Source organism: Sturnus vulgaris, unplaced genomic scaffold, assembly GCF_052056855.1.
Source record: "Sturnus vulgaris isolate bStuVul1 unplaced genomic scaffold, bStuVul1.hap1 Scaffold_195, whole genome shotgun sequence".
In the NCBI taxonomy this organism is placed as follows: domain Eukaryota; kingdom Metazoa; phylum Chordata; class Aves; order Passeriformes; family Sturnidae; genus Sturnus; species Sturnus vulgaris.
This window is the reverse complement of record NW_028276170.1, coordinates 17,210,640-17,237,110: the sequence shown is the minus strand read 5'-3', so window position 1 is coordinate 17,237,110 and position 26,471 is coordinate 17,210,640. Positions and strand designations below refer to the sequence as shown.

Below are 26,471 nucleotides of genomic sequence, written 5' to 3'. Positions count from 1 at the left end.
CCCGATTTTGGGACACTCAAGGACCTTTGGGGACAGTGAGGCCTGGCCTGACCCCTCCCCCCATCCCACTGCCCCTCCAGGAGCCCAACGTGGCCAAACCCTCCTGGGGAGACCTGGGACATGGGACACGGAGCAGGAAATGAATCCTGGGGGATGGAGCTGGATGTGGCTGGCAAGTCCCAATTCCAATCCGGCTGTCATGGTCCTGCTCGTGCTGTTCCCAACCTGTTCCTGGTGTCCCCATTCCCATTCTTGGTGTCCGAATGCTCTTCCTGGTGTCCCCATTCTCATTCCTGCTGTCCCCATCCCTATCCCCAGTGTCCCCATCCACGTTCCTGGCTCCCAGAGAGGAATTGCCAGACACTGGAGGAGGGAACTCAGATTTATTGCCCCAAGCAGGATTTACAGCCCCAAACCAGGATAATTTCACAGCAGAACTAAAACATTGGGAATATTTGTGCTTCCAGGCTTCAAAACACTGGAAAATCAGAAATGGATCCATTAGCAAAAGCTGTGGGTGTGTGGGAGCAGCAGGATGAGTTCTGCTGGCAGCCCTTGGTTTCCTGGGAAGAGGGAAGGGGCTGGATCCAGCTCCATGGATCGCTCAGGCGGTGATTCCTGCTGGGATGAGAAAGTGTCACGGTGCCACCCTGTCCCTGTCTCCATCCGGCAGGATGGACCTGGCTGGAGCCCATGGAGAGCAGGAGCTCCTCCAGAATTCCACCTGATCCCCCTCCAATCCTGCCCCAGTAGGCCTCTGGAATCCCTCCCTCATCCTGCCCCATCCATCCATCCATCCATCCATCCATCCATCCATCCATCCATCCATCCATCCATCCATCGTGATCCCTATTTCAGAATCCAGCCCCAATCCCACTCCACAATTCCATCTGATCCTGCTCTGATCCAGAATTCCTCCATGATCCCAATCAGTCCATCCTGCCCCAGTCCTCCTCTGGAATCTCACCCTGATCCCACTCTGTACCTGCATTCAAGCCGTTGGTTCCCACATCTTTTCCTGCAGAAAGAGAAGATCCATGAGATTCCAGCATGGATCACACACTGGGATTAACCCCAGGGTCCATCCTAGGATCCACAAAGAGGGGATCCAGAGCTGGATCCACCACTGGTACTCACCAGCTGCTATGTTGTATCCAGTCCTGTCCCTCCGCCCTGTGGAAAAACAGTGGGATCAGTGTTGGTGGCACAGGATTCCCAGAACAGTGCCAGGTGGATCCATGCCCCTTCCCGACCCCCATCCCGTGTGTTACCGGATTGGCGCTTCCAGACAATGAATCCAATGAGGACAATGAGGATGATGATGGCAGTGATGATGGACACAGCGACCACCACAGTGAGATTCCCACCAGATGTTGGATCTGGGAAATGCAGGACGGTGAGGAAAGGGAGGGAAATCACCATTTGGGAATTCCAAATTCCCAATTCCCACATTCCACATTCCCAGCCTCACCCCAAGCGTAGATCCCGGGCTCTGACATTCCGGGATGCTCCACCCGGCACCGGTACTGCTCCCGCTCCTCCGGCCGCGCCTCGATCCTGGCCCAGGTGTGGAAGGTGCCGTCGCTGTTGGGAACGATCCCGCCCCACTCCGTCTCCTGATCCCAGATTTCATCCCCCTTCATCCAGTTGACTGCGATGGAGCTGGGGTAGAATCCGTACGCGTGGCAGGACAAGATCAGCGTCCCGTGTTCCTCTTTTCCAGACACATGGACATCAGGGGGATCTGGAATGGGATAACGGTGAGAGACATCCATGGAATTCGATTGAGTCCATGGGTGAGATCTGGCCCTGGAGTTCCCACTGGAATGGGATGGGGATGACATCTCCCCATGGAATTTCATGGGAATGGGACGGGGTGAGATCTGCCCCAGGAATTCCCACTGGAAGGGGATGGTGGTAAAATCTGCCCCTGGAATTCCATGAAAATGGGACAGGGGTGAGATTCACCCATGGAGTTCCCACTGGAATGGGATGTGGGTGAGATCTGTCCCTGGAATTCCCACTGGAATGGGACGGGTTGAAATCTGCCCATGGAATTCCATGGGAATGGGACAGGGGTGAGATTCACCCATGGAGTTCCCACTGGAATGGGATGAGGGTGAGCTCTTTCCCTGGAATTCCCACTGGAATGGGACGGGTTGAAATCTGCCCATGGAATTCCATGGGAATGGGACAGGGGTGAGATTTGCCCATTGATCTCCCACTTAAATGGGATGGGGGTAAGACCTGTCCATGGAATTCCCACTGGAATGGGAAGGGGGTGAGACCTGTCCATGGAATTCCCACTGGAATGCAATGGGGGTGAGATCTTTCCCTGGAATTCCCATGGTCCCAAATCTTCCATATCCCACATTCCCACAGGAATTCTGCTCCCACCTTTGCGGTCCAGCTCCTTCTGCCCATATCCGACGTATTTCTGGAGCCATTCCGGGCAGACCTGCCCCAGGTAATTTCTCCGCGTCTCAGCCTCGTTCTCATGTTCCCAGCGCCTCCTGGTGATCTCAGCAGTGCTGTCGGCCGCCACCAATCTCCCGGATCCCAGGTCAAAGGAGAGGAAATCCCGCCCATCATAGCCATCCTGGTAGGATCCACGGATGCTCCCGTCAGACAGGAGGTCACAGCCGTAAACTCGCAACCTCGTGTGGAGACCTGGGGGATTGTACCCACAGAGACCCATGGAATTGTGTCCCAGCCCCACAGAGCCCCATTCCAACCCTATGGATCCTCAGAGTCTGATGGAGACCCACAGGGCCTCATCCCAGCCCCAAGGACCCACATCCCAACCCCACAGATCCCATCCCAACCCCACAGATCCCATCCCAACCCCACAGATCCCCACTCACACCCACGGACCACAAGATATCCCATACCAACCTAATGGATCCCTAAGTCAGCCCCTTGGCACCCTGTGAATCCACATTCAGGCCCTATGGATCCACACCCCAGCCCCACAGATCCACAACCCAACCCATAGATCTATCCCAGCCCCACAGATCCCATCCCAGCCCCACAGATGCCCCCACTCACCCCTGCTCTGGTTGTACCGGTCCCGCAGTGTCTCCAGGTTCCTGGCATCCATGTGCTCGTTCCTCTTGCAGGTCTCAGTCATCCTATCCCAATATCCCGGCTCGACTCCATCCTTTATCCACTGTGTCAGTGGCACCGCCCGGCCCCGCTCGCTGTCGTAGCGCTCGAAGGGGATCCCATCCAGGTACCCAACGGTCACGTACTCAGGAATCCCCGGGCTGGGCTCTGACACCGCCACAGACAGGTAACGCAGGGAGTGGAGAACTGGGGGGACACAGAGATTTGGGGGGGTTGAGGGGGTCATGGATCAATGAAAGAGGAACTGGGAGAGGTGGGAAGGGAGTGCATGGGGACCCAGTGTCCAGGAACGGGTGCTCAGGGGACGCCCAGTGTCAAGGAAAGGGGAATACAAGCATGGGGAGAGGTGGGATGGGGGTTCTAGGGGATTCCTGTGCTGAGGAAAGAAAGTCCAGGGGTCCCCAATGCCAAGGAAAGAGGAGTCACAAGGCAGGGAGACCCGGGATGGATGGAATGGGTAGCTCAGGGGGTCTTTGATGCAGAGGGAACGGGGAGCAAGGGGCTAAAAAAATCAGGAATGGTGGTCCAGGGGGTCTCAGTGTCAAGGAAAAGGGGAGTCTGGAAAAGGGAAAGATGGGATGGATGGGAAATGGGTGCAGGAGGGAAATGGTATGGGATAAGGGAGTGCAGAGGGGTTCCAGTGCCCAGGACTTAAAATTCAGGGGGTCCCAGAGCCCAGAATCCTCCCTGAGACCCTCCACGACCCCCCAGGGGCCTTCCTGGAGCCACTGGGTCCCCCTGCAGGACGAGGAGGGGGTGAAGAACGGGGGGATGCAGAGATTGGGGGGGCAGGAAGCAGAATGGGGAGACCCAGGAGAGCTGGGAAGGGTCCAAGGTTCAAGGAAAGGTCTGGGAGAGGCGGGATGGGGGATCCAGGGGGTCCCTGTGCCCAGGAAAGGGGGTCCAGAGGTCCCCGGTGTTGAGGGAATGGGGGCCCTGGGAGCTGGGAAAGGCAGGAATGGGGGGCCAGAGGGTCCCTGGGTCACGGGAAAGGGGGGTCTGGGGATGGGAGAGGCGAGCGGATCCTGAAGGCTCAGCCTGGGAGACAGGAAAAAGACCGAGGGAGAGCGGTGGGGGAGGGGATGGGGGAAAGGGGGAATTCCAGGGAGTTCATCTGGATCCCATTGGATCCCCGCTACGACCCTCCTGAGAGCCCTGGGTCACCGGGGACCCTCTGGGACGCCGTTTCGGGAAGCGGCGGGAGTGGAAAACGGGGGGGGACACGAAAGTTGGGAATTCTAGGAGGTCCAAAGATCAAGGAAAAGGGCGGGAATGGGGCCTGGGAAAAGCGGGATGCCGGAAAATGAGGCGCAGGGGGGTCCCAGGCCCGGAAATGGAGATTCAGGGATGTCCCAGTGCCCAGGAATGGGGGTCAGAAGGGCTCCCATGCTGCGATTCGGGGTTTAAAGGATCCTGATCCCTAGGGATGAGGATTCAGGGGGGTCCCGGTGCCAGATAAGGGGTTCCAGGGGGGTCCCTGTGCTGGGGAAATGTATGGGAAGCACAGGACCCAAACAGGGGATTCAGGGGATTTTCCCTACCCGGGAATGAAAGTTTAGGGGGTTCCCGCTGCCCAGGAAGGGGGGTTCAGGGGGGTTCCTGGTCTGCAATTCGGGGTTCAAAGGGATCCTGATCCCCGGGAATGGGGGTTTATGGGGGTGCCGGTGTCAGATAAGGAGGTACAGGGGGATCCCGGTGCCCGGAAATTGGTGCTCATGGGGGTCCCCGTGCCCAGGAATGGGGGTACAGGGGGGTCCCCGTGCCCAGGAATGGGGGTACAGGGGGGTCCTGATGCCGGGAAAGGGGATGGGGGGGTCATAGGACCCAAAATAGGCGGGGGGGGGTCCCGTACCCGAGGATGAAGGTTAAGGGGGTTCCCGGTGCCCCGAAATGGAAGTTCAGGGCGTTTCCCGGTCCGCGATTCGGGGTTCAAAGGGATCCTGATCCCCAGGAATGAGGGTTTAAGGGGGTCCCGGTGCAAGATGAGGCGGTTCAGGAGTGTCCCACTGCCCGCAAATTGGTACTCAAAAGTGTCCCCATGCCCAGAAATGGGGGTACAGGGGGGTCTGGATGCTGGGGAAGGGGATTAATGAGGGGTCACAGGACCCAAAATGCGGATTCCAGGCGTTCCCCTACCCGGGAATGAAGGTTTAGGGGTTTCCTGGTGCCCGGAAAGGGACGTTCAGGGGGGTCGCGATTTCAAGGGTCCCACTCACCTTTCCTCGCGCTCCCCGGGCCCCGCCAAGAGCAGCCCCAAGAGCAGCCCCAGCGCTGCAGCCATGGCGCTGCTCCGCTTCGAGCCCGCGCGGACCTGACCCAGTCTGGCCCCGCCCCAGCTCTGGCCCCGCCCCCAGAGCCGCCTCCTGCCCCGCCATTGGCGCCGCTATTTCCTGTCCGCCAATGGCAGCCCGACATCTGAGTGACGTCACCCGGCGCCGGGTAGATCCCGGTCTCACAGGTTCGAAGAGGAAAGTGAAAGTGACCGAGGGAGCGCGGTGGGGGGAGGGGACGGCGGAATTCCACAGAATTCCTCTGGATCCCTCTGGATCCCCGCTGCGATCCCCCGGAGCCCTCTGAGAGCCACCTGGGACCCCCTTAAGAAAGCGCCGGGTAAGCCGTTTCGGATCCTTGTTATTAAAAATGTATAAATACAGACCCTATTAAAAAATAGATTAAATGATCTGCTGTTACTATCAGAGACAAAAAATTATTTATTGGGGAAGGATTTAATAATAGCATTGGATTTGAAAATTGAAGTATCCCAAGGGCAACTTAAAATTTATGCCTTAACCAAAAAGATGAGGAACAAATATGTGCTGAGGTGTGGTACACCCCTGGGGAAATAGGGAAGTTAAAAATGAAACCCATCAAAGTGAAAATCACTGATCCTGATTTGCCAATCCGAGTTTGTCAATATCCAATATCATTAGAAGGGAGCCCGGGCCTTCAGCCTGTCACAGAAAACCTTTTGCCACAAGAGATTTCAGAACCATGTATGTCCCCACATAATCCTCTTATTCTGCCTGTCAAAAAGACAGACGGGAATTACAGATGGGTACAGGATTTGAGGGCTATAAATCAGCGAACTGTCATCAAATTTCCTGTAGTAGCAAACCCTTACACCCTCTTAAGCCAGCTGTCCCCTGGCTACACTTGGTATAGTGTAATAGATCTAAAAGATGCCTTCTGGGCATGCCCGTTAGAGGAAAGTAGCAGAGATTGCTTTGCCTTTGAATGGGAAGATCCTGATAAGGGCAGGAAACAACAACTGCGTTGGACAGTATTGCCTCAGGGCTTTACAGAATCCCCCAATGTCTTTGGGCAGCCCTAGAAGAATTAATGCAATCTTTTGAGCTACCAGAAGGGGTGAAATGGTTACAATATGTAGATGATCTATTAATAGCACAAAAAAGACCAGAAATCTACTAGAAATGGCACTATATGACTTTTAAACTTTTTGGCACAGCAGGGTTTGAAGGTATGCAAAGCTAAATTAGAATTCACAGAAGCAGAAGTAGAATATTTAGGTCATTGGTTAAGTAAAGGGAAAAAGAAATTGGATCCTAACAGAGTGTCTGGAATACTAAGCCTGGGACTCCAAAGACTAAAAAAGAAGTGAGGAAAATGTTGGGACTGCTGGGATACTGTCATCAATGAATAGAGGGATTTAGTGAGAAAGTGAAATTTCTATATAAAAAAATTACCAGTAATCGCCTGAAATGGGCAGAGGAGGATGACAAAAGTTTAGAAAAGGTCAGACATGCTTGAATTCAAGCCCCTGTACTCAGTCTCCCAGACTTGGAGAGACCATTTCAGTTATTTGTAAACACCTCTGATCAAACAGCACATGGGGTGCTCAGCCAGGAATGGGCAGGCAGTCGAAAGCCAGTGGGATTTTATTCTAAACTGCTCGACCCTGTCAGCCGGGCTTGGCCCACCTGTCTGCAGGCCCCAGTGGCCACAGCACTTTTAATGGAAGAAGCCTGAAAAGTCACCTTTGGGGCGACCCTAGTGGTCCACACCCCCATAATGTGAGAGGAATTCTGAATCAAAAAGCCAAGAAATGGCTAACTGATACCCGAATATTAAAATATGAAGCTATTCTAATCACTTCCCCAGACTTAGAGCTAAAAGCAGCAACTGCTCAAAGTCCTGGACAATTCCTGTATGGGGAACCAGGAGAAAATTTAGAATGTGATTGTGTGGACAATTACTCTTCAGTAAAAAGAAACGATAAAGAAGTTCAGGGCAGAACTGCATGAGAATTAATAGGTTTAACCAGATGGCAGGGAAATTTTCCTCAACACCCAGGCCAGACAAATTACTGAACAATTACATCAACGAACTCATTTTGGAACCAGAGTGCTAGAAGACCAATATTTAAATTTTCTTGGATACATTGCCATTTTTGATATTGCAAAACGGAGCATTCAGGATTGTTTAACTTGTCAGAAAATTAATTTAAAAGTTATGCCACAAATCCATCAGGAGGACTGAAATTTGCTTGCAGACCCTTTGAAAGAATACAAATAGATTTTTCAGAATTATGAAAAATAGGAAGATGGAAATATTTACTAGTAAAAGTAGACAAATTAACCCACTGGGTCGAGGCATACCCTGCAGCTAGGGCCACATCACAAGTGGTAGCCAAAATATTGTTGGAACACATAATCCCAAGGTATGGCCTGGTTCGAGCCATAGACTCAGAGCAGGGGACGCACTTTACATCAAAGGTGCTGCAGTCACTGACCCCGGCACTGGGCATCAGCTGGGAGTATCACACACCTTGGCACCCTCAGAGTTCTGGCAGGGTTGAAAGGATGAATCAAACATTAAAACAACAGCTGTCAAAATTAATGATTGAGACTAAAATGCCATGGACAAAGTGCCTCCCACCAGCCCTGTCTAATATAGGAACAATGCCAAATTGGAAAACAGGGATGTCACCATATGAAATGCTGTATGGTATGCCTGACCCTAAAGGAGAACAACTTGATCCAGCTTTAGTTCAGGACCCTTCCCTCCAGAATTACATAATAATAATCAATAAAAATTTGTAAGAATTAAGGGAGAAGGGAATTTTAGCTCAAACCGTCCCTCTAAGATTTGCCATAGATAAGATTAGGCCACGACAACATGTGTTAATTAAAGAAGAAAATCTAGATCCAAAATGGGAAGGACTGTATTTGGTTCTGTTAACAACTGAAACAGCTGTGAGGACAGCTGGAAAGGGATGGACACGTGTGAGTAGAGTCCAGGGTCCTGTAACCCCTCCTACTGCAGGTTGGGCAGTGACATCCGAGCCTGGAGACCTCAAAGGGCGAATCCAGAGCTCTCGATGTTGGCACCGGATCAATTTGTCCCGAAGGTCTCCCAGTCAGGACTGAAAGTCACCTGTCCTGAAGCCAGGTGTGATTGTAACCTGTTCATCAAAAAGAGTTGTCCATATTGTCCTGAGCTGTGGTGGTCTCATCCCTATGGTGGGTATCTCCCATTCACATTATGTGTCCAATGTAGAAGAAAGGAACAGAAGGAAACTGTTAAGGTGCTAAATACCCTATCAGCACGAGGAAAAATCGAAATTGATGATCATAACTGGTGGGAGTTATTTGAGAGTGGAACAAGAGGAGAAAAGAGAGCCAGAGCAGAGGTTTTGGCAATACAGTGTCAGAAGGGTTGTGTATACCGAGCTGTTACTGCTGTACCTCGTACTGGAATGTTAAAGCTAAATTTGGGACAAAATTAAGAAACACTACCAAAAGAGAAAGACAAAGTGGGAGAGCCCAGGACATATTCCCTGCTGCCGAGAAGATCAAACAAACCTCGGCTACTGGCAGCAACCCCGTAGGCCTTGAGGGAGGCAGAGGGATGAAAATGGTCATGGGAGTCATCCTATTGCTAATGATGATAAAAGGAAATAATGCTGATGCTTGTTCCAAGTGTCACCAGACAATTGGGTACGGGGATGCACGGTATCCACCCTTGCCTTCCACACACATCAATTTCTGCTAGAATCAGCACAAGTTGGAAACGTGCACTATTATGGGAAAAGGTTATTGGGTGGCCACGAATTTGGGAAAAGGAGGGTGGGCTCCATCTCATACCAAAGTTGCCCAGTAGGAGAGACACAGCTCTGCTTCCCAAAAGAAGGTATGTGGGGATATTCAGATCAGGTGCGAGATCACTACAAGGAGGAATTGATAAAAAATACAACTAAAGTGTTGAAAGGAACAAGGACAAACAGTGGGGGAAGTTTTTACTTGTATGAGAAAATAAAGCAACAACTCAGTGAACGGAACTTACCCCCCTTGGGAAAGAATTTATTTGTGGAATTAATATGAGAAATTACTACTGAACTGAAGTCACTGTTGGATCACTGTGGAGGAATGCAGATGACTGAACAATGGCCATGGAGGGGGGAGGGATTAGGCCCAGATCAGTTGTTACAGTGGAATCAAACAGAAATATTGAGGGGAATCAATAGACCTGAAGGGTGGGTTCTAAGTCATGAGGTAACAGGAGAAGCATCTATAACACGTCAGGGAAGTAACTTTACCCAAGATGTGGGGCACACCCCCTGTAAGACTCTCCTGATTACAAATGCAAGCAATCAGTCTTGGTGGCCCAAAACTCTAAAAAAATACTGAGGAAAGCTAAGTAAGGGTAATTGTATAAAGAACAATTTTACAGGACTCTGCTGGTATAATAAGAATAGTGTAAGAATCTATTGGCAACGACCTGAATCAGTTCAGCTAAGCTGGAAATTCCCAGACGGAATATTTTGGATCTGCAGGAAAAGAGCTTCTAATACCCTACCAAACAGATGGAGAGGGACATGTACCTCAGGGATTATCCAGCCTGCCTTTTTTACATTACCAGAAGAGAAAGACAATCAAGTGTTAGGAGTTCCCTTGTATGAAACTTTGCCTGCAAACAAAAAGAGCCCATCCATAGGGGGAACACAAATCTGGAAGGATGATGAATGGCCCCCAGAACAAATTACTGAGTACTATGGGGCTCGAGATGGAAGCTGGGGCTATCTCACTCCAATTTATATGATAACTAGAATTATCAGGCTACAAGGCCTAGTAGAAATTACTTCCAAGCAAACAGCCCGAGCAATGGAATTGATAGCTAAACAACTTACCCAAACTAGAGCAGCAGTATATCAAAATCGACGAGCCCTGGACTATCTGTTAGCTGAAGAAGGGGGAGTGTGTGGGAAGTTCAATAATTCTGAATGCTGCATAGAAATTGATGATAATGGTGAAGTAATTACTAAAATTGTAGAAGAAATATAACAAATAGCCCATGTACCTGTACAAACCTGGAACTCTGTGTTTAATGATAATTGGTGGAATAACCTGTTGGGGGGAGATTGGCGGAAGGAATTAGGTTTTATGTTAACATGTGCATTATTAGGAGTACTGTTCATCCCTTGTCTTGTTCCATGCTTCATTCGACTAATCCAGTCGGTGGTTCAAGGAATGCAAGTTGCTACAATACCAATAGACCCTGAGAAGGCAACAAAACTGCTGTCAGTGAATGAATTAAATTGAGCACAAGAACTACCAACAAAATTTGTAACCAAAACACAAATCAATGGGATAAAAGAAAAGAAGTGGGGAAATTGTGATAATTGGAAAAAGATTTGTGTTACTCACAAAAGAATTGTGCTTTGTATAAACCAGAATACTAAGGTCTGAAGTGAAGCATGGACACTAGATAAAGAAAAATATATGATTAAATCATTCTGTTTTAAATCACCATGTTATATTATGTTATGTTATGTTATGTTATGTTATGTTATGTTATGTTATGTTATGTTATTTTACGTATGTTATGTTTTCCAAATAAGTTACATCAACTGCCAGCTTGGAGAATCACACTTTTGGATAGTCCTTCCCGCCTTTGTTTGATCACTGCTGCCTCTCTCAAGGACCAGACTTGCAGATTTCCCTGGTGGTTGTCTACAAAGACCAGATGGTTATCTGTGAGACTGACTATCGCCCAGAGGCTTTGTGAGTTTGGATGCAGATGCTTCTTCGACCACCACTGCTTACCTGCCAAAATTATGACAGCAAAAAACCAAAAATTATTGATTACAACGAGAAAGCACAGTATAAGTAGAGGCTGCAAACCAAGGTTGGAGGGAGTGTGGAGTGGATGGTGACCCCTCACATTCCCCAGCACTGTTTGCTGTTTCTCTATCAAATAAAGCAATCTAAATTTTGCTGAATATTGAGACTGTTGTTTCTCATTCACAATAAGCGGGAGGTGAGTGACAGGATCTGAGGAGATCCAGACCATTGCCGGGTCATGGTCATCTCATGGTCATCTTCAAGGCCAGCTCATGTTCACTCATGGTCACTTATGGTCATCTTATGGTCATCTCCCAATCACCATCATCTCATGCTCATGGTCGCCTCATGGCCAGGATCATGTTATGGTCATGGGCATGCCGTGGTCATCTCTTGGACACAATACCTCATGCCCATGGTCATCTCACAGTTGTCATCATGTCATGGTCACAGTCACGGACATTTCTTGATTACCTCATGGCCATGGTTGTGTCATCGTCATCTCATGGTCACAGTCCTCTCATGGTCATGGATATGGTCATCTCATGGTCATCTCTTGGTCATCTCACAGTCACAGTCATGTCATCAGCACAGTCATGGTCGTTTATTTCCTGATATCCATCATGTCATGCTCATGGTCAGCTCACCCTAATGGGCATCTCATGGTCACCTCATCGTCATGGTCATCTCGTGGTCATGGTCATTTCCTTATCACCATCATCTCATGGTCGTGGTCATCCTGTGGCCACAATTATTTCATAGCCGTGGTCATATTGTGGTCACCTCATGGTCATCTCCTGATCCCCATCATCTCATGTCCATTGTCATCTCACTGTAATGGTCATCTCAAGGTGATGGTTGTGTCATGGTCACCTCATGGCCATAGTTCTGTCATGGTCATCTCATATCAGGGGTCGAGGGTGGTCCCCAACAATCCTTTTTAGGCTTTGCAGATATCAGGGCAGAAATGGCAAAAATTAAAGAAGAGCGGAACGACAACCACGACTCAGAAACATAAAACACTTTAATAATAATGAAAGGAAACGTGGGATGAGGCCCAAAAATCCAAATACAACAACCGAGGGGACAAGGTCACTTTAGGAGCCTGGGGTTGAAGACAAAGATACAGGGAGCTCCAAGGTGTAAATATGGGGTAAGAGAGGGGGTGGAGTTGAGCTTAGGGTCCAATGGGGATAGGGGAAAGTGGGGCAGAAGTGGAGTAAGGGCAGGTAGGATCCAATGGGGTAGGTTGGGTGGAACACTGCATCAGCTGAGGGCCAATGGGGATACAAGGAAGGGAGAACATTCTGGAACTGGGAGAGGTGATAATTAACGGGGAAATGAGGGTTAGGAATATGCATGAGGTATTCACACAGGCAATCCCATAACTCTTCCTAACATTCCTCTGGGGTCACCACAACTTAACAAATGCCTCCCCAGGTTTAGGGTTGGGATATCATTCTTCTTTGGTGATGGTTGCCTGTCCTGGGATATTGGTCAGGCTGACCCCCACATCTCTCCCTTTCTGCTTAACAGTAAAAATAGAACTGAAATATTTTTGTAAAACTCTGTAGAAACATTCTAACAGACAAGGAAAAACTAACACTACAAAATGACAATTATGAAGATAAGTAACCCCGTTTTCATTATGGACAACACGCACTCCTTGATTCCCCAACTTTTAAAGACACCATCCAACCTGTCTTTGTCATCATTAATTTGTAACTCTTTGACTCTCTCTCTGAGGACTTGAATACTTACCACCATTACATCTTACCAATTGAATTCTTTATCCATAACAAAAGGTATTGCAGTAATCCATTTGAACTGAAACACTTCCTATTCTTGAGCCTCTAATGGTGCATGTGGAAGATTGAGAGGCCACAAATCCCAAAAATCTACAGGATTGTATTTCAGCTTATCAATGGGACTGTTCCTTTGCATATTACAGATGGCCTTTTTATTTACTGGCCACTCATCTATTGCCAGACCTACCAGCCATGTTGAAAAGGGGTTATTTGGGGTGGGAACAGATAAACATAAAGTCTCCTGGTGTGTTATGTTCGCTAAAGGCTCTCTGTTAGGAGTTGGGAGTACTGGAACATTCCAGTGGGTCGTCCTTTAATGGCTGTAGGTAAGGTTTGATGGTTTTGGCTGGTACCACCGAGGTCCTCTATCTGTGGAGAAACAACCCCATCCATTCCCCCAGTTATTAATCGAAATGATCCTAAAATTTGATTTGTTTCAGGCTCTTTTACTAACACTGATGGTCATCAGCATCATCAGCTTGTGGATTTCTGTCACAGCGCGAGGCCGGCTCATGCTCCAGTGCAAGTTTTTTTGATGGCAGCCTGGGGAAATTGCCTTTAGAAGAAAACTGTTTAGCCTGGGGTTGGTTTTGACCAGGAACTGCGTATCTCCCTTTTCTCTGTGGACAGTCTTTTCAGAAATGTCCCTGTGGAACACATCGAAAGCAAGTGGGTTGTTATTGTGATTGTGGTGTTTTAAAAGGAAACTGCACAGCCACCAGGGCTTTTGCAACTCCCTGCCCCATGGCCTGGGCCTGTCCTGCTGCCACATTCATCCCCAGACGATTGCACGCCTCGATCATCTGGAGGATCATTGGTGGTGGTTCTCGTGGCAGGGCGTGCAACACCTTTGGACACTCGGAGTTACCATGAGCTACTGCCAATGTCTCTAACAGCTTGTTCCTGGTCCTAGCATCGGGAATTTGTTTTTCCAATGCTTGTGTGAACTGGTCTACAAATTCCAATAGGCTCTTGCCTAATATTAGTATACTCCGAGTTAAGATTGCTGCCATCTGGTACATGGACCAATGCTTTTAATAAAAATTTTTAACTTCACCGAGTACTTGCCTGATGACTGCTGCTGTTTGCTCCTCAGGTTGGCTAAATTGTCCTTTCCCAGTTAGGTGGTCCATCATTTATGCTGCTCTGGCTGTGTCATTCAAACTTAACTGAAACTTAACCCAAACTTGTCTGAAGCAAGCCCGCATTGGCTGCCTGTCACTGCGGTATCGCTGTTGACGAGTCCCTTCACAGAATCAGCTCTCTGATCCTGTGGTGTCCATGCATCTTCCCAGCCCATCACTGCCTCACACACGAGGTGACCACCACCCCACTCTCTGGCCATCTGACCCGCAGCTGAGCCCTTCCCAGAGTGCCTTTTGGTGGATAAAATGAACAGAAGTGCACAGGATTTAACAAAGATAGAAAAGGTCCTTATTCTGTAAGGCGTTCCTTATTTCCTACAGTTATGGTCATCACCATTATCTCATGGTCATGGTCACCTAATGGTCATCTCACAGTCTCCTCATGGTCACAATCATCTCACAGCCATGGTTGTGTCATGATCATCTCATGGTCTTGATCAGCACACAGCCATGGTGTGTTGGGGTCATCTCATGGCCACCTCTAGGTCAAGATCCTGTCATGGTCATCTCACAGCCTTCAGTATTTCATGGCCATGGTGGTGTCAAGGTCATCTTCTGGTCATCTCATTGTCACCATCATCTTGTGGTCATCTCATGGTCATGGCCATCTCATGGTCATGGTCCTTTCCTGATCACCATCATCTTATGCATGTGGTCATCTCACTGTAATGGTCACCTCATGATCATGTCATGGTCACCTCATGGTCATCACATGGCCATGATCACATCAGGGTCACCTCAAGGCCAGGGTTGTGCCATGGCCAACCCATGGTCATCTCTTGGTCCAAATCATTTCATGGTCAGGGCCGTGGTTGTGTCATGGTCACTCTCATCTCACAGCCATCTCGTGCTTGTGTCATGGCCAGGGAACTTCTCCAAGATCCCGAGCTGTGATTTTGGGACACTCAAGGACCTTTGGGGACAGTGAGGCCTGGCCTGACCCCTCCCCCCATCCCACTGCCCCTCCAGGAGCCCAACGTGGCCAAACCCTCCTGGGGAGACCTGGGACATGGGACACGGAGCAGGAAATGAATCCTGGGGGATGGAGCTGGATGTGGCTGGCAAGTCCCAATTCCAATCCGGCTGTCATGGTCCTGCTCGTGCTGTTCCCAACCTGTTCCTGGTGTCCCCATTCCCATTCCTGGTGTCCGAATGCTCTTCCTGGTGTCCCCATTCTCATTCCTGCTGTCCCCATCCCTATCCCCAGTGTCCCCATCCACGTTCCTGGCTCCCAGAGAGGAATTGCCAGACACTGGAGGAGGGAACTCAGATTTATTGCCCCAAGCAGGATTTACAGCCCCAAACCAGGATAATTTCACAGCAGAATTAAAACATTGGGAATATTTCTGCTTCCAGGCTTCAAAACACTGGAAAATCAGAAATGGATCCATTAGCAAAAGCTGTGGGTGTGTGGGAGCAGCAGGATGAGTTCTGCTGGCAGCCCTTGGTTTCCTGGGAAGAGGGAAGGGGCTGGATCCAGCTCCATGGATCGCTCAGGCGTTGATTCCTGCTGGGATGAGAAAGTGTCACGGTGCCACCCTGTCCCTGTCTGCATCCCACAGGATGGACCTGGCTGGAGCCCACGGAGAGCAGGAGCTCCTCCAGAATTCTACCTGATCCCCCTCCAATCCTGCCCGAGTAGCCCTCTGGAATCCCTCCCTCATCCTGCCCCATCCATCCATCCATCCATCCATCCATCCATCCATCCATCCATCCATCCATCCATCCATCCATCGCGATCCCTATTTCAGAATCCAGCCCCAATCCCACTCCACAATTCCATCTGATCCTGCTCTGATCCAGAATTCCTCCATGATCCCAATCAGTCCATCCTGCCCCAGTCCTCCTCTAGAATCTCACCCTGATCCCACTCTGTACCTGCATTCAAGCCCTTGGTTCCCACATCTTGTCCTGCAGAAAGAGAAGATCCATGAGATTCCAGCATGGATCACACACTGGGATTAACCCCAGGGCCCATCCTAGGATCCACAAAGAGGGGATCCAGAGCTGGATCCACCACTGGTACTCACCGGCTGCTATGTTGTATCCAGTCCTGTCCCTCCTCCCTGTGGAAAAACAGTGGGATTAGCGTTGGTGGCACAGGATTCCCAGAACAGTGCCGGGTGGTTCCGTGCCCCTTCCCGGCCCCCATCCCGTGTGTTACCGGATTGGCGCTTCCAGACAATGAATCCAATGAGGACAATGAGGATGATGATGGCAGCGATGATGGACACGGCGACCACCACGACGAGATTCCCGCCAGAAGTCGGGTCTGGGAAAAGCAGGATGGTGAGGAGAGGGAGGGGAATCCCCATTTGGGAATTCCAAATTCCCAATTCCCACATTCCACATTCCCAGCCTCACCCCAAGCGTAGATCCCTGTCCCCGACATTCCGGGATGCTCCACCCGGCACCGGTACTGCTCCCGCTCCTCCGGCCGCGCCTCGATCCTGGCCCAGGTGTGGAAGGTGCCGTCGCTGTTGGGAACGATCCCGCCCCACTCCGTCTCCTGATCCCAGATTTCATCCCCCTTCATCCAGTTGACTGCGATGGAGCTGGGGTAGAATCCGTACGCGTGGCAGGACAAGATCAGCGTCCCATATTCCTCTTTTCCAGACACATGGACATCAGGGGGCTCTGGAATGGGATAACGGTGAGAGACATCCATGGAATTCGATTGAGTCCATGGGTGAGATCTGCGCATGGAATTTCCACTGGAATGGGATGGGGATGACATCTCCCCATGGAATTTTCACTGGAATCAGATGGAGAAGAGATCTGCCCATGGAATTCCCACTATATTAGGATGAGAGAGAGATCTGCCAATGGAATTCTACGGGAATGGGATGGGGTGACCTCTACTCATGGAATTCCCACAGGAATGGGATAAGGCTAAGATCCGGACATGGAATTCCCAGTAAAATGGGACGGGGGAGAGATCTGCCCCTGGAATTCCCACTGGAAATGGATGGGGTGCGATCTGCCCATGGAATTCAGATTGGAACAGGATGGGGTTGAAATCTGCCCATGGAATTTCATGGGAATGGGACGGGGTGAGATCTGCCCCACAAATTCCCACTGGAAGGGGATGGTGGTAAAATCTGCCCCTGGAAATCCATGAAAATGGGACAGGGGTGAGATTCACCCATGGAGTTGCCAGTGGAATGGGATGTGGGTGAGATCTGTCCCTGTGTCCTAGGGTGATGTTATGGTGTTCCTATCTCCAATCGTGTGTCCTGTTTATGTTTGGTATTATGTCCTGTGCTTCCAGGACTGACTCTGAGAGTGAAGCTTTGTTTTGTCTTGTTATCAGCCGGCTCACCTCCCCCATGGTCTATGTTTAGGAGAGGTTTTAGCTCGGCTTGCTTGCCTGCTTGCCTGCTTGCTCGCTTCTGCCTCTATTTCTTTCCTTCGCTTTGCCCTTGCTTTTTGCTTATTAGTTAGTTCAGCTAGGCAGTCCAACTTTTTCCCTGGACTGTTTTCTCTTCCACCCCGTCCCCTCCCTCTCCTGGATACCATCTGAACCTGTTCCAGACGGGGACCTGGGAAACCCCAAGAAACACCAGGAGTCTACACTCTGTCACCTGCAGCAGTCATTCCCCAGCGCCGGAGACTGATAACTGAGCGACCACTCGCCAGAGAGACTGAACTTGTCATCTCTTCAGAACGGTGAAAGAGTTTTTTTGTCAGCTGGTGTTGTCTTTTTCCCTGTGCTGGGGAGTGTCTTGCTTGTTAAATAAACAGGTTTTTTCTCCCACTCTTCTCCGAGGAAATTCTTCCCGAACCCGGTGGGGTGGGGGGGAGGAGTCGTGGGGTTTGCTGTCTGGGGGCTCCTTCTGGAGGTTTTCCCCCACATTTGCCCAAAACCAGGACACCCTGGAATTCCCACTGGAATGGGATGGGTGAGAACTGCCCATCGAATTCCCACGGGAATGGGACGGGTTTAAATCTGCCCATGGAATTCCATGGGAATGGGACAGGGGTGAGATCTGCCCATGGATTTCCCACTTGAATGGGATGGGGGTGAGACCTGCCCATGGAATTCCTACTGCAATAGCATGGGGGTGAGATCTGGACATGGAATTCCCAGTAAAACGAGATAGAGGACACATCTGCCCATGGAATTCCCACTGGAAATTGATGTGGGTGAGAACTGCCCATGGAATTCAGATTGGAATGGCATGGGGTTAAAATGTACCCATGGAATTCCTTGGGAATGGGACAGGGGTGAGATCTGCCCATAGAATTCCCACTGGAATGGGATGGGGGTGAGATCTGTCCCTGGAATTCGGGTTGGAATGGGATGGTGGTAAAATCTGCCCCTGGAATTCCATGAGAATGGGACAGGGGTGAGATTCAACCATGGAATTCCTACTGGAATAGGATGGGGGTGAGACCTGTCCATGGAATTCCCACTGGAATGGGTTGGGGGTGAGATCTTTCCCTGGAATTCCCACTTGAATGCAATGGGGGTGAGACCTGTCCATGGAATTCCCACTGGAATGGGATGGTGGTGAGTCCTGTCTGTGGAATTCCCACTGGAAGGGAATGAGGGTGAGATCTTTCCCTGGAATTCCCACTGGAATGGGATGGGGCTGAGTCCTGTCTGTGGAATTCCCACTGGAATGGGATGGGGGTGAGACCTGTCCATGGAATTCCCACTGGAATGGGATGGGGGTGAGATCTTTCCCTGGAATTCCCACTGGAATGGGATGGGGGTGAGACCTGTCCATGGAATTCCCACTGGAATGGGATGGGGGTGAGATCTTTCCCTGGAATTCCCACTGGAATGGGATGGGGCTGAGACCTGTCCATGGAATTCCCACTGGAATGGGATGGTGGTGAGTCCTGTCTGTGGAATTCCCACTGGAAGGGAATGAGGGTGAGATCTTTCCCTGGAATTCCCACTGGAATGGGATGGGGCTGAGTCCTGTCTGTAGAATTCCCACTGGAATGGGATGGGGGTGAGACCTGTCCATGGAATTCCCACTGGAATGGGATGGGGGTGAGATCTTTCCCTGGAATTCCCACTGGAATGGGATGGGGGTGAGACCTGTCCATGGAATTCCCACTGGAATGGGATGGGGGTGAGATCTGTCCCTGGAATTCCCACTGGAATGGGATGGGGGTGAGACCTGTCCATGGAATTCCCACTGGAATGGGATGGGGGTGAGATCTTTCCCTGGAATTCCCACTGGAATGGGATGGGGCTGAGACCTGTCCATGGAATTCCCACTGGAATGCAATGGGGGTGAGACCTGTCCATGGAATTCCCACTGGAATGGGATGGGGGTGAGATCTTTCCCTGGAATTCCCATGGTCCCAAATCTTCCATAGCCCACATTCCCACAGGAATTCTGCTCCCACCTTTGCGGTCCAGCTCCTTCTGCCCATATCCGACATATTTCTGGAGCCATTCCGGGCAGACCTGCCCCAGGTAATTTATCTTCCTCTCAGCCACGTTCTCATGTTCCCAAAGCCTCCTGGTGATCTCAGCAGCGCTGTCGGCCGCCACGAATCTCCCGGATCCCAGGTCAAAGGAGATGAAATCCCACCCGTCGTAGCCATACTGCTCAGATCCACGGATGCTCCCGTCAGACAGGAGGTCACAGCCAATAACTCGCAACCACGTGTGGAGACCTGGGGGGATTGTACCCACAGAGACCCATGGAATTGTGTCCCAGCCCCACAGAGCCCCATTCCAACCCTATGGAGCCCCAGGGTCTGATGGAGACCCACAGAGCCTCATCCTAACCCCATGGATCCACATCCCAACCCATGGATCTCAACCCCACAGATCCCATCCCAACCCCGTGGATCCCCACTCACACCCATGGATCACAAGATATCCCATACCAACCTAATGGATCCCCAACTCAGCCCCTTGGCGCCCTGTGAATCCACATTCAGGCCCTATGGATCCACACCCCAGCCCCACGGATCCACCACCCAACTCATAGATCTATCCCAGCCCCACAGATACCATCCCAGCCCCACAGATCCCATCCCAGCCCCACAGATGCCCCCACTCACCCCTGCTCTGGTTGTACCGGTCCTGCGCTGTCTCCAGGTTCCCAGCAGTCATGTGCTGGTTCTGCTCACAGATCTGGGTCTGGCCATCCCAATATCCCGGCTCGGCTCCATCCTTTATCCACTGTGTCAGTGGCTCCATCCGGCTCCGCTCGCTGTCACAGCGCACGAAGGGGATCCCATCCAGGTACCCAATGTCCATGTACTGGGGGATCCCCGGGCTGGGCTCTGACACCACCACAGACAGGTAACGCAGAGAGTGGAGAACTGGGGGGACACAGAGATTTGGGGGGATTGAGGGGGTCATGGATGAATGAAAGGGGAACCGGGAGAGCCAGGAATGGGATGCATGGGGACCCAGTGTCCAGGAATGGTCATTCAGGGGACTCCCAATGTCGAAAAAAGGGGGATACAAAGACTGGGAGAGGTGGGATAGGGGTTCCAGGGGATCCCTGTGCCCAGGAAAGGGGGTCCAGGAGGCTCCAGTGATAAGGAAAGGGGGTCACAAGGTGGGCACACCTGGCATGGCTCGAATGGGGGCCTCAGAGGTCCTTAATGCAGACAGAAATCAGGGCTGGGACTGAGAGAAGCAGGAATGGGGGTCCAGGAGGTCTCAGGGTCAAGGAAAAGGGGAGTCTGGGGCTGGAGAGGGTGGGATAGATGGGAAAGGGAGTGTAGTGGGGATTGGTACTGGATAAGGGAATGCAGGGTGCACCAGTGCCCAGGACAGGAAATTCAGGCGCATCCCAGAGTCCAGAATCCTCCCTGGGACCCTCCACGACCCCCCAGGGACCTTCCTGGAGCCCTGGGACCCCCTGCAGGAGGAGAAGGAGGTGAAGAACGGGGGGGATGCAGAGATTGGGGGGGCAGGAAGGAGAACGGGGAGAGCCGGGAAGGGTCCAAGGTTCAAGGAAAGGTCTGGGAGAGGCGGGATGGGGGATCCAGGGGGTCCCTGTGCCCAGGAAAGGGGGTCCAGAGGTCCCCGGTGTTGAGGGAATGGGGGCCCTGGGAGCTGGGAAAGGCAGGAATGGGGGGCCAGGGGTTCCCTGGGTCACGGGAAAGGGGGGTCTGGGGATGGGAGAGGCGAGTGGATCCTGAAGGCTCAGCCTGGGAGACAGGAAAGAGACCGAGGGAGAGCGGTGGGGGAGGGGACGAGGGAAAGGGGGAATTCCAGGGAGTTCATCTGGATCCCATTGGATCCCCGCTGCGACCCTCCTGAGAGCCCTGGGACACCGGGGACCCTCTGGGACGCCATTTTGGGAAGCGGCGGGAGTGGAAAACGGGGGGGGACACGAAAGTTGGGAATTCTAGGAGGTCCAAAGATCAAGGAAAAGGGCGGGAATGGGGCCTGGGAAAAGCGGGATGCCGGAAAATGAGGCGCAGGGGGGTCCCAGGCCCGGAAATGGAGATTCAGGGATGTCCCAGTGCCCAGGAATGGGGGTCAGAAGGGCTCCCATGCTGCGATTCGGGGTTTAAAGGATCCTGATCCCCAGGATAAGGATTCAGGGGGGTCCCGGTGCCAGATAAGGGATTCCAGGGAGGTCCCGGTGCTGGCGAAGTGTATGGGAATCACAGGACCCAAACAGGGGATTCAGGGGATTTTCCCTACCCGGGAATGAAAGTTTAGGGGGTTCCCGGTGCCCCGAAATTGCTGTTCAAGAGGGTCCTCGTACCCAGGAATGGGGGTACAGGGGGGTCCTGATGCCGGGGAAGGGGATGGGGCGGTCACAGGACCCAAAATAGGCGAGGGGGGGATTTCCCGTACCCGAGGATGAAGGTTAAGGGGGTTCCCGGTGCCCCGAAATGGAAGTTCAGGGAGTTTCCCGGTCCGCGATTCGGGGTTCAAAGGGATCCTGATCCCCAGGAATGAGGGTTTAAGGAGGTCCCGGGGCCAGATGAGGGGGTCCAGGGGTGTCCCAGTGCCCGCAAATTGGTGCTCAAAAGAGTCCCCATGCCCAGAAATGGGGGTACAGGGGGGTCTTGGTGCTGGGGAAGGGGATTAAGGGGGGGTCACAGGACCCAAACTGCGGATTCCAGGCGTTCCCCTACCCGGGAATGAAGGTTTAGGGGTTTCCTGGTGCCCGGAAAGGGACGTTCAGGGGGGTCGCGATTTCAAGAGTCCCACTCACCTTTCCTCGCTCTCCCCGGGCCCCCTAAGAGCAGCCCCAAGAGCCCCAAGAGCAGCCCCAGCGCTGCAGCCATGGCGCTGCTCCGCTTCGAGCCCGCCTGGATCCGCTTCCATCACTGGCCCCACCCCCAGCACTGGCCCCGCCCTCAGAGCAGCGTCGTGCCTCGCGATTGGCGGCGCTATTTCCTGTTCGCCAATGGCAGCCCGACATCTGAGTGACGTCACCCGGCGCCAGGTAGATCCCGGTCTCTCAGGTTGGGACGCGGAAGCGAAAGAGACCGAGGGAGCGCGGTGGGGGGAGGGGAGGTCGGGGAATTCCACAGAATTCCTCTGGATCCCTCTGGATCCCCGCTGCGATCCCCCGGAGCCCTCTGAGAACCACCTGGGACCCCCTTAAGAAAGCGCCGGGTAAGCCGTTTCGGATCCTTGTTATTAAAAATGTATAAATACAGACGCAATTAAAAAATAGATTAAATGATCTGCTGTTACTATCAGAGACAAAAAATAATTTATTGGGGAAGGATTTAATAATAGCATTGGATTTGAAAATTGAAGTATCCCAAGGGCAACTTAAAATTTATGCCTTAACCAAAAAGATGAGGAACAAATATGTGCTGAGGTGTGGTACACCCCTGGGGAAATAGGGAAGTTGAAAATGAAACCCATCAAAGTGAAAATCACTGATCCTGATTTGCCAATCCGAGTTTGTCAATATCCAATATCATTAGAAGGGAGCCCGGGCCTTCAGCCTGTCACAGAAAACCTTTTGCCACAAGACATTTCAGAACCATGTATGTCCCCACATAATCCTCTTATTCTGCCTGTCAAAATGACAGACGGGAATTACAGATTGGTACAGGATTTGAGGGCTATAAATCAGCGAACTGTCAACAAATTTCCTATAGGAGCAAACCCTTACACACTCTTAAGCCAGCTGTCCCCTGACTACACTTGGTATAGTGTAATAGATCTAAAAGATGCCTTCTGGGCATGCCCGTTAGAGGAAAGTAGCAGAGATTGCTTTGCCTTTGAATGGGAAGATCCTGATAAAGGCAGGAAACAACAACTGCGCTGGACAGTATTGCCTCAGGGCTTTACAGAATCCCCCAATGTCTTTGGGCAGCCCTAGAAGAATTAATGCAGTCTTTTGAGTTACCAGAAGGGGTGAAATGGCTACAATATGTAGATGACCTATTAATAGCACAAAAAAGACCAGAAATCTAGTAGAAATGGCACTGTATGACTTTTAAACTTTTTGGCACAGCAGGGTTTGAAGGTATGCAATGCTAAATTAGAATTCACAGAACCAGAAGTAGAATATTTAGGACATTGGTTAAGTAAAGGGAAAAAGAAATTGGATCCTAACAGAGTGTCTGGAATACTAAGCCTGGGACTCCAAAGACTAAAAAAGAAGTGAGGAAAATGTTGGGACTGCTGGGATACTGTCATCAATGAATAGAGGGATTTAGTGAGAAAGTGAAATTTCTATATAAAAAAATTACCAGTAATCCCCTGAAATGGGCAGAGGAGGATGACAAAAGTTTTGAAAAGGTCAGACATGCTTGAATTCAAGCCCCTTGTACTCAGTCTCCCATATTTGGAGAGACCATTTCAATTGTTTGTAAACACCTCTGATCAAACAGCATATGGGGTGCTCACCCAGGAATGGGCAGGCAGTCGAAAGCCAGTGGGATTTTATTCTAAACTGCTCGACCCTGTCAGTCGGGCTTGGCCCACATGTCTGCAGGCCCCAGTGGCCACAGCACTTTTAATGGAAGAAGCCTGAAAAGTCACCTTTGGGGCGACCCTAGTGGTCCACACCCCCATAATGTGAGGGGAATTCTGAATCAAAAAGCCGAGAAATGGTTAACTGATGCCCGAATATTAAAATATGAAGCTATTCTAATCACTTCCCCAGACTTAGAGCTAAAAGCAGCAACTGCTCAAAGTCCTGCACAATTCCTGTATGAGGAACCAGGAGAAAATTTAGAATGTGATTGTGTGGACAATTACTCTTCAGTAAAAAGAAACGATAAAGAAGTTCAGGGCAGAACTGCATGAGAATTAATAGGTTTTAGCAGATGGCAGGGAAAGTTTACTCAAAACCCAGGCCAGACAAATTACTGAACAATTACATCAGTGATCTCTTTGGCGAACGAGAGTGCTAGCAGAACAATTTTTACATTTTTTTGGATGCATTGGCATTTTTGATATTGCAAAGCAGAGCATCCAGACTTAGTTAACTTGTTCACAAAACTAATTAAAAGTTATGCTACAAGGTCCATCAGGAGAATGGAAATTTGCTTACAGACCCTTTGAAAGAATAGAAATAGATTTTACAGAATTATGAAAAATAGGAAGATGGAAATATCCACTGGTGAAAATAGACAAATTAACCCACTGGGTCGAGGCATACCCTGCAGCTAGAGCCACATCACAAGTGGTAGCCAAAATATTGTTGGAACACATAATCCCAAGGTATGGCCTGGTTCGAGCCATAGACTCAGAGCAGGGGACGCACTTTACATCAAAGGTGCTGCAGTCACTGACCCCGGCCCTGGGCATCAGCTGGGAGTATCACACACCTTGGCACCCTCAGAGTTCTGGCAGGGTTGAAAGGATGGATCAAACATTGAAACAACAGCTGTCAAAATTAATGATTGAGACTAAAATGCCATGGACAAAGTGCCTCCCACCAGCCCTGTCTAATATACGAACAATGCCAAATTCCAAAACAGGGATTTCGCCATATGAAATGCTGTATGGTATGCCTGACCCTAAAGGAGAACAACTTGATCCAGCTTTATTTCAGGACCCTTCCCTCCAGAATTACATAATAATAATCAATAAAAATTTACAAGTATTAAAGGAGAGGGGAATTTTGGCTCCAACCATCCCTCTAAGATTTGCCATAGATAAGATTAGGCCACGACAACCTGTGTTAATTAAAGAAGAAAATCTAGATCCAAAATGGGAAGGACTGTATTTGGTTCTGTTAACAACTGAAACAGCTGTGAGGACACCTGAAAAAGGATGGACACGTGTGAGTAGAGTCCAGGGTCCTGTAACCCCTCCTACTGCAGGTTGGGCAGTGACATCCGAGCCTGGAGACCTCAAAGGGCGAATCCAGAGCTCTCGATGTTGGCACCGGATCAATTTGTCTCGAAGGTCTCCCAGTCAGGACTGAAAGTCACCTGTCCTGAAGCCAGGTGTGATTGTAACCCCTTCATCAAAAAGAGTTGTCCATATTGTCCTGAGCTGTGGTGGTCTCATCCCTATGGTGGGTATCTCCCATTCACATTATGTGTCCAATGTAGAAGAAAGGAACAGAAGGAAACTGTTAAGGTGCTAAATACCCTATCAGCACGAGGAAAAATCGAAATTGATGATCATAACTGGTGGGAGTTATTTGAGAATGGAACAAGAGGAGAAAAGAGAGCCAGAGCAGAGGTTTTGGCAATAGAGTGTCAGAAGGGTTGTGTATACCGAGCTGTTACTGCTGTACCTCGCACTGGAATGTTAAAGCTAAATTTGGGACAAAATTAAGAAACACTACCAAAAGAGAAAGACAAAGTGGGAGAGCCCAGGACATATTCCCTGCTGCTGAGAAGATCAAACAAACCTCGGCTACTGGCAGCAACCCCGTAGGCCTTGAGGGAGGCAGAGGGATGAAAATGGTCATGGGAGTCATCCTATTGCTAATGATGATAAAAGGAAATAATGCTGATGCTTGTTCCAAGTGTCACCAGACAATTGGGTACGGGGATGCACGGTATCCACCCTTGCCTTCCACACACACATCAATTCCTGCTAGAATCAGCACAAGCTGGAATCGTGTACTATTATGGAAAGAAGTTATTGGGTGGCCACGAATTTGGGAAAAGGAGGGTGGGCTCCATCAGCATACCAAAGTTGCCCAGTAGGAGAGACACAGCTCTGCTTCCCAAAAGAAGGTATGTGGGGATATTCAGATGAAGGAGGAGTGCGAGATCACTACAAGGAGGAATTGATAAAACATACAACTAAAGCGTTGAAAGGAACAAGGACAAATGTTGTGTTGTTTAATGTTAATTTTCCTTCTGTGTTGATGGTTCGTCCCAGTTTCTTTCCCTTAAGTTAAGTACATAATGGTTTTTCCCTTTCATGCCTTGGG

At 50.4% G+C, this 26,471-nt stretch overlaps 2 protein-coding genes across 4 annotated transcripts; both read right to left on the bottom strand.

Annotated features, from left to right (window-relative positions):
- Positions 1–368: 368 nt before the first annotated feature.
- LOC148218151 (class I histocompatibility antigen, F10 alpha chain-like) lies at positions 369–5,407 on the bottom strand. Its single transcript, XM_088158054.1, has 9 exons — positions 5,343–5,407; positions 3,821–3,864; positions 3,049–3,312; positions 2,398–2,670; positions 1,472–1,744; positions 1,272–1,379; positions 1,138–1,173; positions 986–1,018; positions 369–618 (listed from the first exon to the last, which is right to left on the bottom strand). Exons 1-9 carry the CDS (start codon positions 5,405–5,407, stop codon positions 605–607), a joined length of 1,110 nt encoding a protein of 369 aa, XP_088014180.1. The 3' UTR covers positions 369–604.
- Positions 5,408–15,417: 10,010 nt separating this feature from the next.
- LOC148218150 (class I histocompatibility antigen, F10 alpha chain-like) lies at positions 15,418–22,392 on the bottom strand. Of its 3 annotated transcripts, XM_088158248.1 has the most exons (8): positions 22,320–22,392; positions 20,194–20,457; positions 19,528–19,800; positions 16,525–16,797; positions 16,325–16,432; positions 16,191–16,226; positions 16,021–16,071; positions 15,422–15,667 (listed from the first exon to the last, which is right to left on the bottom strand). In XM_088158248.1, the coding sequence occupies exons 1-8, from the start codon at positions 22,390–22,392 to the stop codon at positions 15,654–15,656; spliced, it is 1,092 nt and encodes a 363-aa protein (XP_088014374.1). In that variant the 3' UTR covers positions 15,422–15,653. The 3 variants fall into 3 exon arrangements, with proteins under 3 accessions (XP_088014372.1, XP_088014373.1, XP_088014374.1); XM_088158246.1 differs by lacking the exon at positions 22,320–22,392 and having other exon boundaries at positions 15,418–15,670; positions 16,039–16,071; positions 20,194–20,454; XM_088158247.1 differs by lacking the exon at positions 22,320–22,392 and having other exon boundaries at positions 15,418–15,667; positions 16,039–16,071; positions 20,194–20,454.
- Positions 22,393–26,471: the final 4,079 nt, after the last annotated feature.

Coding starts and splice junctions, on each gene's coding strand:
- LOC148218151 (XM_088158054.1), bottom strand. CDS start 5,407: ATGGCTGCAGCGCTGGGGCTGCTCTTGGGGCTGCTCTTGGCGGGGCCC. Junction 3,865..5,342: donor CCCGGGGAGCGCGAGGAAAG/GTGAGTGGGACC, acceptor CTCGTCCTGCAG/GGGGACCCAGTGGCTCCAGG. Junction 1,019..1,137: donor TGGATACAACATAGCAGCTG/GTGAGTACCAGT, acceptor CTCTTTCTGCAG/GAAAAGATGTGGGAACCAAC.
- LOC148218150 (XM_088158248.1), bottom strand. CDS start 22,392: ATGGCTGCAGCGCTGGGGCTGCTCTTGGGGCTCTTGGGGCTGCTCTTA. Junction 20,458..22,319: donor CCCGGGGAGAGCGAGGAAAG/GTGAGTGGGACT, acceptor GTGTCCCCCCAG/TTCTCCACTCTCTGCGTTAC. Junction 19,801..20,193: donor CCGGTACAACCAGAGCAGGG/GTGAGTGGGGGC, acceptor CAATCCCCCCAG/GTCTCCACACGTGGTTGCGA.